The sequence below is a fragment of the Platichthys flesus genome, chromosome 22 (genome assembly GCF_949316205.1).
Source record: "Platichthys flesus chromosome 22, fPlaFle2.1, whole genome shotgun sequence".
Lineage (NCBI taxonomy): Eukaryota > Metazoa > Chordata > Actinopteri > Pleuronectiformes > Pleuronectidae > Platichthys > Platichthys flesus.
In genome coordinates this window covers 539,903-553,880 of record NC_084966.1, presented here as the reverse complement: position 1 = coordinate 553,880, position 13,978 = coordinate 539,903, and the positions used below count along the sequence as shown (strand labels likewise).

Sequence of the window (13,978 nt, the reverse complement as noted above, 5' to 3'; positions counted from 1 at the left end):
TCACACACCATGTTTACCCACACCAACAGAAGCATGAAGCATGAAGAGGCAGCAAACAAATGCAAATCCTAACTTTCTAGAATCCAGGTTATAGTCTTGAGATTTGTTTGATGCCTCAGTCGTTATCTGGAGCCTCCTCAGGTCTCTGGACTTCAAGCTGCAGAGACACAGTCAATCGTCCACAGAGTGTCTCTGCCTCCATGTTGTCTGTCTGTGTGGACGTGTTTCAGTCCACTGGGATCTGAGGGGAACGTTCAGCTCCCCGTCAATCTTCCTCCTGTTGAAGCTGCTGCAGTTGTTTTGTGATCTGCTTCAGGTTGATGATGATGATGATGATGATGGTGGTGAGGAAGAGATTCACTTGTCTGTTGGTCACATGACATCAGGGAGCGGTTATGTAACGTGGCGTCCGCTTGACGTCCGGAAACAACAGTGACAAAGTAAGACCCGGCCACCGGGATGCTTTTAATCCAGGGTTCTACCCGCTAAGTACATCCACCGCTGCCGGCAGCACGCCACGCTGAGATGCCTGCACCCTTTGTCCACAGCCCCCCCCCCCCCCCCCCCCCCCCCGTCCTCTATGTAAAGTGGTCGTGCTCTCGACGTTTCTATTTTAGCCACAGTCCTTTGTTTTCATGCAGGCTTGTTTTCATGAGGCCTAATGTACGAGGTGAAGCATGAGTCATCATCAAGTGTGAGGGGGAGGGGGGGGGGGGGGGCTGACAGGCCGGCAGCATCACGCTCTGACACTGTTCCTCTGCACCAGCTGAAATCACCGGCACTGGGACAGAAGCTTTATATGAGATGTGAGACCATATATCACCAGTTCTCCCAGTGGCGTCCGAGCCACCGTCTGCTGGAGCCGGGAGCTGACGCAGCCTCTGGCCGGTGGAAACACCAGACCCCACTTCTCCAGAATGAACCAGTATAACTCTGACATCATCACTTCAGGACCATGACCTTCCTCTTCTTCACTTCCTGCAGCTTCCTGCCAATCATCACAGCTAAATGACGTCTGACTCCTGATTGGCTGCCTGTGACATCAGATAAACGTCCTCTCATGTGTTGAGAGTAAAAGAGAACAAGAAAGAACAGGTCCCAGTCCTCCCAGTAGAGTGGTGCTGTAGGTCAGAGGTCAGCCTGTGGAGCCGCAGGTCACACAGAGGTCAGAGGTCGCTCACTGCTGATACTGGGATTATCTGCGGATCAGAACTTGTCCTGCGTCTGTGATCTGCCTCCAGTGACTCGTGTGTGGCACCAGTTACATCCAGATCAATAACCAGTAACAATCAGGTGGTGTGTCCTGTGGTTCACTGTTGCTGCTTGTTCTGGCGACGCTGGCGTGTCCCTGTCGTCCTGCTCGCCCTGCGTCTGTCCACAGAATCAGATTCAGCAGAAAACATCAGGCCGGTCTGCGGGGGGAGCAGCTGGGGGGGGGGGGGGGGTGTAAATGTCAGAGATGTGATATGTCCGGCTGAGAGAGATTCTCTGTGTCACTGACGGATTGAAACGTATTAGAGACCAGCTGCTCAGCTTCCTGCAGCTGTTCACATCTGGCTGCTGAAAGTGGGCCTGATTCATTTAGGACATTTAATCTCTTTGTCTCGTTAACGTCACGTTGTGCCTCGGCTGCTGGAATCAGAACATCCCTGATTGTCTCACTCGTTGTTATCAGAGGTGGAGATGCAGCCGCCACATGATGCACATGGTGCACATGGTGCACATGGTGCAGGGATCTCTGGGTAACGTCTCCTGCCCCCAGGGTCCCATTAGGCAGATGAGCTGCTCTGTTTGGATGTTGAGACGCCCGGATGCACTCTGCTGTAAGAGGCGTCCTGTGGAGCTTCAGGTGATTCTCTGAGGACACACGGGATAAAGACCTGGTCTCGTGTATGAGACACGAAAACACGTGATGACTCAAACATGTAAAGTTGATCAGACCAGTTCATATCAGATTCAAAATAATCGTCTGTAAAACTTCCTTCCTTCAAACTGCTGGTGTCATTTTAAATAGAGTCAGTGACGTTTCCACCACAGACCACAGACAGACCACAGACAGACCACAGACCCACAGTCAGTGGAAGGATGTCTTTGCTCTTTTGTGTCGTGCAGTGACAGATTGTCGATGTTGTCGTCTAATCTGTGTCATCGCTGACGTCCTGCTGAGTCTCCGCTGTTTGTTTCTTAATCCTGTAGCGTGGTCTTGTCATCCCTGAATCAACCCCCCCCCCCCCACTGTCCACAAACCAGGCCACAGACCACAGATTAAAAACTTGCAGCCATGATACATATCATATATCTATTAAAAGCATCTTCCTTCCTGTGACGTCTCATTGTGTCTCCAGTCTCCAGGCTTTAATGCTACACATGGTTTTTGGCATCTCGCTGCCGATTGGCCGACGTGGTCTCTCCTGTCTGATCTGACAAACTTCTTCTTCATGTGACTCTGCCAAAGTAGAAAATCAAAGTCCGGCCGGAGGTAAACACCAGCGAGAAGGAGCTTGTTAAACCTGCTCCTGTGTTTGATCCCTACAGATGATTGACCTGGTCCTGGTTCCACAGCCTCGTCCTAGCTTCATGTCCAACGTCTCAGACTGAATCAGAGACGTCTCTGTAGCTTTGTGTCTGATGTCTCTCACACTCATTAAGACAGGGGCCCGTCTGGTGCCATCTGAAGGTCACTCTTTGATCGGCTAACTGGCCTGAACCGTTTAATTCATCCCTGTTTACGTCCCAGCATCCTTCACTTTGAAGTCTCCACTGGTTTGTGGACGTCTCAGAGTCTGAGCTCAGATTTCTGCTCAGAAAGTGAGAAGGGACAAAGTGGACGGACACCGTGGACAGTGAGACTCCAACTGACTGAGGCAGTGATGTGTAAACAGGGGAAATGAGTCTCTCACTTCCTGATCATGTGACCAGCAGCCTGGTCTTCAGAAGGAGCCACAGCTGCTCCCTCAAGGTGAATGTTATGTTTCATAGATCCAGACTGAACCAGGAGTCTGCAGGTCTGACCCGGACCAGGTGGGAACCAGTCCTGAATAAATACAGGTTCCAGTTTGTCAGTGATCCAGATGCTCAGACTTGAATCTGTGTCGTGGTCCCAGCAGCTGCAGCCCCCCCCCGTCTCTCTTTACTATGAGGGGAAGCTCCAGACACTGACCTGAGCAAAACAATAGGTCGGGCGCAGATCTCATGCAGGTATAAAAATAGTCTCCCGGCTCAGCGGCTTCCTGCCACTTCACAAAGGTCTGAGACTGGTTTGAGCAGAAAGACGTTTTCAAACCAGTCGACCAGATGAGACAGAAAACACGTTAAACTCAGAGGAGATTCTCCTCCCGAGGAAAATCAGAGCGAGAGCAGGAGGAGGAAGTGGGGGAGGGGTCATCTCTCACTCCCTGAGGTGGCTGATGTCACTTCCTGCTTCATCGATCGCCCTGACCTCTGAGCCCGACCGCAGAGCGACTCTCATTCTTTTATCCATCGAGTCTGGTTGGTGTGTTTCTGCAGCAGATGCTCCACGGACCCTCCAGGCCTCGCCTCCTCCACCGATAAATGATTCAGTGACTCATTCATCTGACTCCGGCAGCGAAGCCTCATTAGAGCGGCTCCCTGTGTGAGTGAAGGGTTGTTGTTCTGGTTCCAGGTTCACGTCCTTCTCACCAAACTCTGCTTCATCCACTCGAACAGGTTCAATCCCCAGAAGCTCAGAGGAAACCGGAGCCACTCAGACCTGCTGAGACGTCACTTCTCTGAGGTCGTGAACCTGACGGCAGAGAGACAGAGAGAGAGAGAGAGAGAGTAGTTTGTCTCCCATCTGTCCCGCTCTCAGAAAATCAATCGTCCCCTCTTGTCCTCCGAGGTCTCAGGTCACCATCTGTGAGGAGGACGACCCCACCTCCTTTGTTTTCTACTGGTTCTGCTCATCGACTGTGTTTTAACATTCATTCTTCTTCTGGTTAAACACTTTATTCATTTACCAGTTGTGCGTCAGTCTTCTTCACATCCTGACAGATCACACAACCTGCTGCTGATGCCTCTGACCTCTGACCTCTCTGTGCTGGATCAATAACAATCACACCAGTGAACCACTAGTTCCTGGCTCCTGCTAATTGTTCGATTAGTCGTTACACACGTGCATATGAAGACTTTTACATTTTCACTTTTACGACTATAAGTGTCAGAGAAATACAATAATCACCACTTTGATCTGTGGATGTGTTGCTTGGTAAATTTAACCCTTTAGTTCACTTCCCCATGAGATGTGCTCCTGTTGGTCCTTCTCCTCTGGTGGGACAGTGTCTCTCTCTGTGGGGACAGTGTCTCTCTCTGTGTGGGACAGTGTCTCTCTCTGTGGGGACAGTGTCTCTCTCTGGTGGGACAGCGTCTCTCTCTGTGTGGGACAGTGTCTCTCTCTGGTGGGACAGCGACCCCCCCCCAGCATCAGAGGCCCCGGGTCCTGGCAACTGGACAGAGTCACTGAAACGAGAAACACTGTTAAGGCTGTAAGCTGTTTACCAACACACACACACACACAGACACACACACACACTGTTAGCATGGACAGTTAAAGGTAGATGTGACTCTGTCAGTAGTTCTAACTCTGGTGTAGCTGTTGTCTGTCTCTGACCTTTGACCTTTGACCTCTCTCCTGCCTGGTGCTCGGCAGGTGTCTGTGGATTTAAAAAGAGAAAACGCTGCCCTCGTCTTTTCTTCTCCACCTAGTGGTCAGAATGTGAACAGGTCTGAGCATCGTCTGTTCGGTTGAGGCTGGAATCAACTCTACGATTACACAAATGTAAACAGTCTGGTGCTGTTGTTGTTGTCGTCGTCAGACTGAGGAGGTTGTGTTTCCAAACAAAGCTGCTCTGTTGTGTGTGAGTGTTCTGAGAAGACGATGTAGGAGGACGAAGATTCAAACTGAAGCCGGCTCTGTGTGAGACAGATAGGAGGAAAGGGAGCAAGGGAAGGTTAGAGGAAGCACGGGAAGGAGAGGAAAGTGGATCCCTCCAGCGGCGCCTCCATCAACAAAGCATTGTGGGAGAAAAATAAGACTTCTGTGAAACGCAGCTTGTGTGGGAAGCCCCGAATTCCTCCAGAAGTGGAGAGGGAAGCAACAAGCAGGAAGTCCATAGAAGCAGATCTGTGTTCTGGACTCAGATCAGACGTCCAGGTGGTCCACAGAAGGTTCAGGCCTATTGTTGTAATGTTGAATTACAAGTTTAAATCATCAGGGGAATAATGAATACCTGTGTTTACTAAGTGCATTGATAAGGAATAAAATGATTACATGTCAAGTTAGACTCAATAATAAAAATAAACCCTAAAGACTGAATAGAACAGATCGTAAAGATGAAGGATCGAGACCTGATCTGTGACTGTATGTGGAGGTCAAAGGTCAGGCTCAGATTTATTCTCCAGTGGACAAAGAGCTTCTGTCTCTTCTGGACGACTTGGACATCAGCACAGAGTCTGGATTCTTCTCCTCATTACTCTCCAGCTATTTCAGGAAGTATCTGCGTGAGGCCGAGAATCGACACCGAGGTTTTCTGAGGAATAAGAGAGAGTGGAAGAAATCTGGAGTTCAATATCACATTTTATATTAAGAGCTTTCTGCCTTTTAATTGGCCGGGAGGTGAAGATGAAGAGTGAAGGCTGGTGAAAGGTTTGTAGTGAAGTGTTTGATTCATTGTTCTCTGGTTTATTCACAGAAAACCAACAAACACATGAACTGAATCCATGAGGAATAAAGAGTTCACGTGTTTTATTTGTTTCGTCTGTTTGACTCAATACAAATAAAGAGTTCAGTGTTTTATCCAGTTGTTGGTGCAGTGGATGATCGGGTGGAGGAGCCACTTGGTGCGTTGGCCTGGTTCATACTGTGTGTGTGTGTGTGTGTGTGTGTGTGTGTGTGTGTGTGTGTGTGTGTGTGTGTGTGTGTGTGTGTGTGTGTGTGTGTGTGTGTGTGTGTGTGTGTGTGTGTGTGTGTGTGTGTGTGTGTGTGTGTGTGTGTGTGTGTGTGTGTGTGTGTGTGTGTGTGTGTGTGTGTGTGTGTGTGTGTGTGTCAGTGATACATCTTCCTCTCAAGGTCACACACTCTCTTCCCAGAGATGAACTCTCTGGGGATGAAGGGAAACTGTACACCAGTCTGGCCTCAGTGTCCCTGATAGATGCTGTACACACCCGCACACAGAGACATGTGTCGTGACTTTCATGTCAAACTGTGTGTTGTTATGTTGGTGCGACATCAGATATCTCTGTGACTGCTGCTCCTCTTCCTCCTGGGATCTCCTCGTCTTCCCTCGACTCTTCGTCTGTGGCTCCTCTTCTTCATCCGGAGAGCTGATTTAAAACTTGTCTGTGCTGAATGACTCTTCCATCTGAGAACACGTCACAAACACACTGTTCAATATCAACCTTGTGGACAACAGCGCCCTCTGCAGGCCGAACAGTGAACTGACTTATGTCTCAAAGATCATCTGAAATCCTGGTGTTTCTACAACACGTGTACAATAATTAGTTTCTCACTTTATATTCACTTGAGTTTTACTCATTTTATTAGATTGTTGTTTGTATATTTGTATATTTGTATATTTGTGTACTTGTATAAATTGTTCTTGTTGCTAAGTGTCCTCTGGTTGACTCCAGTTAATCAGGTTGTGTAGTGCTCAATGTTCTCCAGCAGGTGGGAGCAGGAGCTATGGTGTTTTTTTCTGTATGGAAGGAATGCTGGGAATGTTCTGTGTTCTGTGTTTGTGTGTTTGTGTGTGTTTGTGTTTGTAACCACAGTGTGCTGATGTGAATTACAATACATTTTATTTGATTCAAATTTATTTGTAATACTTTAAAATCTTTAACTTGGTTACAAACATTAATATTAATGATGATAATCAGCGATTGGTCGTCAGTGACTCAGCGTTGTGTGAATGTTGCTCTGACAGTTTCTCAGTGGATCCGTCTCACGTTGTTAATGTGGATCAATCACAGCTATTCGAACACACACACACAAACACACACACACGCACACACACACACACACACACACACACACACAGAGGACCCTTCACAGACTCTGAATAATTAACGTCCCCCTCTCTCTGCTCTCTAATGACGTCTCCAGGGAGTCTCTCTTGTGTTTGTGTGCATGTGTACGTGTGTGTTCTGTATGAGCGTACATATGTTACCATGACCCCCCCCCCCCGTCTCACACACACACTCTCTTTTGGGTGAGATGTGTTTTGATTGGTGGAGCTGACTTTGATCAGTCCGCTCTCCTCCCTCCCTCCTCACTTCCTGGACTCCGACCAATCAGCTGTCTCGATTTGACACACCGCTACTTCAGCAAAGCATCTGTCCTATTGTAGCCAGGGATTAAAGTGTGTGTGTGTGTGTGTGTGTGTGTGTGTGTGTGTGTGTGTGTGTGTGTGTGTGTGTGTGTGTGTGTGTGTGTGTGTGTGTGTGTGTGTGTGTGTGTGTGTGTGTGTGTGTGTGTGTGTGTGTGTGTGTGTGTGTGTGTGTGTGTGCCTTCTGAATATTGTGTTTCTGTGTCTCTCACTGGTTAGACTGGTCCTGATGGGAACACACACACACACACACAAACACACACACGTGCCAAGCCAGCCGTGCAAGCCCCCACCCAGTCACCATGGCAACAGCCCTGAGTCTGGAACACAGGGTGGGGCATCCTTCTCTCCTTTCCTTTCTCCTTCCCTTCTCTCCTTTCCTTTCTCCTTCCCTTCTCTCCTCTCCTTTCTCCTTCTCTCTTCTCTCCTTTCTCCTTCTCTCTTCTCTCCTTTCTCCTTCTCTTCTTTACTTATCTTCTCTTCTCTCCTCTCCTTTCTCCTTCTCTCTTCTCTCCTTTCTCCTTCTCTCCTTCCCTTCTCTCCTCTCCTTTCTCCTTCTCCTTCTTTCCTTTCTCCTTCTCTCCTTCCCTTCTCTCCTCTCCTTTCTCCTTCTCCTTCTTTCCTTTCCGTCTCTCCTCTCCTTTCTCCTTCTCTAATTTCCTTCTCTCCTTTCCTTCCCTTCTCTCCTCTCCTTTCTCTTTCTCTTCTTTACTTCTCTTCTCTTCTCTCCTCTCCCTTTTCCTTCTCTCCTTTCCTTCCCTTCTCTCTCCTTTTTCCTTCTCTCCTCTCCTTCCCATCTCTCCTCTCCTCATCTTTCCTTCTCAGTTTTACCACCTCATGTGTGAACACACACACACACACACACACACTGATCAGCTTCACACAGACAGGTGACCTTCAAGTGGTAGTGTAGATAGGTGTGTGTCTTTGTTACTTGTACACACTCCCACACTTTGCCTCCTGTTGTGTTGTTTCCTAAATGTTGAACTGAATTAAACACTTCCTCTGCAGCGTCACACACGTGTTTGACATGTTCCAGGTGTTTCTACACTTTGTTCACGTGTTCTCTGACGCACATGCTGGTTTTCATGTGTTTGTCTTCCTGCCACTTTGAGACTCGATCAATTGGTTGATGATGTTGACTCTTGTGGATTTGAGTGCGTTAGCTGAAGTGTGTGTGTTGTGAGTTGTGAACACACACGTCCACAGATCTCTGTGCTGTGCAGCATGTGTCTGCAGCATTTCTATGAGGTGTAGAGTTTTGGGGTGTGTGTGTGTGTGTGTGTGTGTGTGTGTGTGTGTGTGTGTGTGTGTGTGTGTGTGTGTGTGTGTGTGTGTGTGTGTGTGTGTGTGTGTGTGTGTGTGTGTGTGTGTGTGTGTGTGTGTGTGTGTGTGTGTGTGTGTGTGTGTGTGTGTGTGTTTCTCCTCCTGCCAGCAGGGGGCTTCATGTGACCCCCCCCCCCCCCCCCCCCACTCCTCAGCCCTCTGCTAACTGACCCATTTTCGCTGTCTCCAGGGGGGAGGGAGGGAGGGGAGTCGCACCTCCTCCCGCTCCCTCGCTCTTTGCTGCAGGAAATAAACTGAGGTGTGTGTGTGTGTGTGTGTGTGTGTGTGTGTGTGTGTGTGTGTTATTTGATTAACGCGCTCCCCGCTGGGTGTTTGCTCAAGACGACTGTCACTGTGGCTCCTGTTTAACCTGTTGTGCAGGTGTGTGTGTGGGGGGGGGGGGGGTATTTAAAAGATGTCAACGCTCAGACTGACAGTCTCCTCTGGATCATTTAAATTTATTTAAACCAATTACACTGGTTCAGGGCGGAGCTAAGTCCAGGAATCAGTATGTTATTGGGCGGGACTGGTTTAGATGGAACATTAACATGTTGGGGGCGTGGATGATGAAGATGATGATGAAGAGTCAGCTCTAATAAACAGAAGAAGAAGATTGTTCAGGATCGCTGATCAGATGAATGGTTTCTTTGAAATGAGACTTCCTGTAGCTCCTGTTTGAAGGATTCTTTCTTCTGTTCCTCCTCCTGTTCAGCAACAATATGAATTTATTTAAATTATTCATATTATTTCCAGTGAGCGTTTAATATTCCATCTGACGTCCGTCCACTGGTCTTTATCTCTGGGTCTTCTCATTGTCCCTCTCAGGTGGTTGAGGCTCCGGCTGCCGTTGACCTCATTTAACCTCCTGATTCTGGACTGATGTGCAGCTGCTCTCTTCTCAACATCGTCTCAGAGATGATGTGATGATGCTGCTCCTCTCTCAGGGGTGGTGGTGGTGGTGGGGGGGGCTGCATGCATGCTGCAGGTCCTGATAAGAGCCTCAGTGTCTCCAGAGACCTGTGGACCTCTGCTCCATTCACTTTGAATCAAGCTTCATGCCTCCTCCAGGGTCTCAGTCCATCTGCACCTCAGCATGACGCTAGTAGCAGTTAGCATTAGCTTCCTCTCAACCACTGATCCTTCTTCTTGTGATGTCATCTCTGTCTCTTCTTCTACTCTGAGAGTCGGCGTCAGATCCAGTGTGAGGGTTCACTACAGTTCTGTTAGTGGATTAGGTTCCTGACAGATTAGAGATTATTAACCAGCTCATTAGTTCATCACAACAATCTGCTGTTCCTCACTGATGGATCATCTCACACGTTTGAACAACAGATTAGGATCAGATCTTCTCCACGTGAAACACAAACATCTCAATCCTCTTCACAGCTTCCACACCTGGTTTGAGAAGTTCTGAACCAGATTAGTCTGAGCCTAAATGTCAGGTGTGAACGGTTCCTCAGACTGAGTTCTTTAGATACTCAATCACAACATGATCCAGAACTAACAGAACAAATGAAACATGGAGCTACCACATTCCGACTCATGATGAGTTCACGTTGTTTCTAACTCAGCTTTGATATGAAATGTGTGTGAAGTGAATTTCCAGATTCAATTGGTTTATATTATTAATCAGGAAACTCTTCCTCCTCGTTCTGATTGACAAGCTCTTCAGTGGCTGTAACATCACCCACAAGAAGCGACAACTCCACCATGTGCACTGGATGAAAGGCTCCAGGTGCCTTTGATCTTGCGGTGGCGGTTCAGCAGGCGTTGGCGTCTACCCTCTCCGCGTGAGGTAACCCCCCCCCCCCCCCATCTGCGTATCTTTCTTTATCTCCGTCCAGCTTCTGTAACATGTTGCTGCTGTCAGGTGACATGTTGTGAGGGTGCGCTTGATGTGTTGCACCTGCTGCCCCAGGAGGAGACAGTCAAACACATGGACAGAGGAAAGTGTGTAGCAGTGAAAAGAGAAAGTAGCTGTGGGCTTCTTCTCTAATCTTGATTAATCCCAGAAATAATCCACGAGGCGTCGGGGGGGAGGGGAGTAATCTCCCCCCTCACCTCCCTCAGAGGGGGGGAGAGAGAGCGAGAGAGAGAAAGATAAAGAGAGAGAGAGATAAAGTGCTGAGAAAACGTTTCCTCTTTGAAGTTCGATGAAAGTCGACGGTAACGTGTGAGATGAAGAGTTTATCACTTCCCATCATGCATCTCTGCTCCATCAAGACAACTCAGTGTTTACATCTAGTGTGTGTGTGTGTGTGTGTGTGTGTGTGTGTGTGTGTGTGTGTGTGTGTGTGTGTGTGTGTGTGTGTGTGTGTGTGTGTGTGTGTGTGTGTGTGTGTGTGTGTGTGTGTGTGTGTGTGTGTGTGTGTGTGTGTGTGTGTGTGTGTGTGTGTGTGTGTGTGTGTGTGTGTGTGTGTGTGTGTGTCGCTTGACAGGCAGAGCTGAGGCCCCTCCCCCTCCTGTAGGTCCCAGTGCAGACAGTAAAACCTGAACTAGACTTTCTCCTGATGTTGTTGTGACACTAACGAGAGGAGGAGAACTGATCAACAGCTTTTCTGCTGAGTCAGTTATTGATTGAAGGACCAGGTCAGTCTGTGGAGCTGTTATCACCAGAAGCTCTGGAACCTCCTCGTCTTCATCTTCTACGTGTACGGCTCCTCGTCTTCATCCGGAGGTGTTTGTGTTCTTCAAGATTCAAGATATTTATTTGTCAAATGTTGAACAATAACATGAAGCAGTCGCTGGCAGTGAAATGCTTGAGTCTCAGGCTCTCTTCTAACAATGCAAGTAATTACAACCTATACAATAAAATAAAAATAGTGTAAAATGGAATATCAAAATTTAAAAAAGAAAATAATGTATATAAATATATATAAACAACTGAGGAGAAAATAAAACAACAAAAGTGCACCTGTGGCAGAGTTTCACTTCAGACTCATATTTGCTCTTATTAAACCATATTCCTCCAGAAGTCTTTGAAAGCTTCTCTTACTGAAACCTCTTTGCTCTCGGCTCTGATTCAGTAAATTATTCTCACTAAACTTCACTAACTAGTTTTTAACTTCCCACTTTTAAACTAAACCTCTAATTGTGTATTTTAACTTTCTACAAATGAGCTCATAAAACATTTTAAAGTGTGTGTGTAGTTCCAGAGCCAGATCCGAGCTGTGCATTGACTCCACTCCGTGTTTTCCCATCGGCCCCCGCTGCTGTGTGTGTGGGTCTGTGTGTGTGTGTGGTTGTGTGTGTGTGTGGAGGGCAGAGCTGTGGACCGGGGAACGGGACCGTGGCTGCGGAGCTTTGTGTGTGTCCGTGCGGGTAGAGCGCAGAGTTCGTGGGGCCGATGTGTGGAGGACGGACCGGAGCCTCCTCTCTGAACGCAGCGAGCCTTCAGGCCCCGTGGAGCCGCGGACAGGAGCAGGTCCCCGGCTGAGTGCGGCGCTGCGCTGCGGGGGATGTGCACACACAATGGGAGACGACGCGCTGGCACCGTGCGGGACGCGGCGGCTCTAGAGGATCGTTCACCCGCGGGTCGTGCGCGATGAGACCGGAGCTGAGACCGGAGCTGAGACCGGAGCTGTCCGCCGGACCCCGGGCGGAGGAGTCCCGGTGCTGAGGACTCTGTCCACTGGAGAAGTGACTATACCCCGGTACAGAGGCTGCTGGGAGCCGGGGAGCGCAGCGGAGGAGCCGCCTGCTCGAGGCTCTGCTGCCGGTTCGATTCCGCTGGGACGAACACGGAATGTACTTCCTGCGTCAAAGAGCTGTTTGCTCATCTGCATGAGGGGAAGTCCATGTTTGGTGTTGTGTTGTTTAAAGAGTTTGAAACGTGAGGTCAGCTTCTTCAGGAGGATTCACACAGAGCAGGATTAAAGTGGCTCTTCATCAAACACCTCAGGTCTTCATCAAACAGCTTCAGGTCCGTGGGAGCAGCAGGAGCATGTACCTTCTGGACAGCAGCTGCACTGACAGGATGGACAGGGGCACGCCTCAGAGGAAGACCGTCTACCGCATCTCCCTCACCCTGGTGAAGAGGGAGAGTCTGGACGATGAGGACGGAGAGCAGGACCCCCGGCCGGCGGAGAACCCCAAGGTGGGTGCCTTCCGGCGGGAGGGCTCGGTGGAGGTCCAGCGGGGCGGTCTGCTGGAGCAGCTGAAGGAGGTGGAGGACGAGAACGACGACTTGTCCTCGTCCCACAGATACATGAGGAACTTCAGGACCTTCAGCACGGGGCAGCTGGAGCTGGGGAGGCTGAAGATGTCCAGGAAGCAGAAAGAGCTGAAGGAAAAGGCCACCAGCCCGTTAGCAGAGCAGAGCAGGGAGGCCCCCGGGAGCAGGGAGGCCCCCGGGAGCAGGGAGGCCCCCGAGAGCAGGGAGGCCCCCGGGAGCAGGGAGGCCCCTGAGAGCAGCTCGCCTCAGAGGCAGGAGGACGCTCCGACCGACAGCAGGCGGCAGGAAGCAGAGGATCCAGAGAAGATTTCCTCTGAAGCTCCACAAACAGACAGCGACCAGCAGAGGAAGAGGCTCCTGAAAGCAAAGAGCGTGGAGGAGAGGAGCTGTGAGGCGGCTCTGAACGGCGAGGGCACGATGTCTCACTCCAACGGGAAACCAGGCAAAGTCTCGTCTCCTGAGACCCCCCCCCCGAAGAGGCCCCCCGGGCTCCTGCGGCGCAGCTTCAGCTTCAGGCACTGGACGGGCGGCGAGCTGCTGCGGCTGCGGGCGCTCTCCAAAGACAAACACCACAGCAGCTCCGGGTGCATCGAGCGTGACCCCGGGCCTGATGGCGGCGAGGTGACCTCAGAGGCTGCCGCTCTGCCGCCACCGTCTCGCCATAACGACCTCACCAGAGAAAAGAGCCGGACCCTGGAGGTCGGAGCCGTCCTGAACAAGACGGACTCCATGGGCGAGCTGAGCCGCTGGGAGAGAGCTCGCGGCAGCAAGAACCGAACGCTGGACAACAGCGACCTGCAGCGCCTGGCGGCCGAGAAGGACGCGTCAGGGGGGGGCTTCCTGCGGGGGGGAGGCGGCCGCTCCAGTGACAGGCGCCTGGTTCGCTTCTTCAGCGGGATCTTCTCCAGGAGGGACGGGGCCTCCACCTCCACGCCGGTGGGAAGCCCCAGCACCAACCGGTCCCTGCGGCGCAGCAGGAGGGCGGGGCTGTCCCAGTCCAGCACGGAGAGCATGACCGGAGGAAGCACTGACGGTAAAACCACTGACCTGTGTCTGTGTTTGTCTGTGAGCCGCCAGCCGGATTCTAACCATCTTCATTCACAGGGGGGAGATACTGAGTTGAGTTGTTTTCCTTCTG

General features: G+C 50.3%; 1 protein-coding gene across 5 annotated transcripts in view; it reads left to right on the top strand.

Annotated features, from left to right (window-relative positions):
* The window catches only part of agap1 (ArfGAP with GTPase domain, ankyrin repeat and PH domain 1), an 82,642-nt gene that overhangs the window by 3,451 nt on the left and 65,213 nt on the right, over positions 1 to 13,978 (top strand). The window contains exon 1 of one of the 5 annotated variants that reach the window (XM_062380290.1): positions 11,725 to 13,873. The exons of 2 other annotated variants lie outside the window; for them this stretch is intronic. In XM_062380290.1, coding sequence (XP_062236274.1) covers positions 12,610 to 13,873 — 1,264 coding nt within the window. In that variant the 5' untranslated portion in view covers positions 11,725 to 12,609. Of the gene's footprint in view, positions 1 to 11,724; positions 13,874 to 13,978 lie in introns of those variants that run through there. 2 more of the 5 variants (XM_062380289.1, XM_062380291.1) reach the window with 2 other exon arrangements.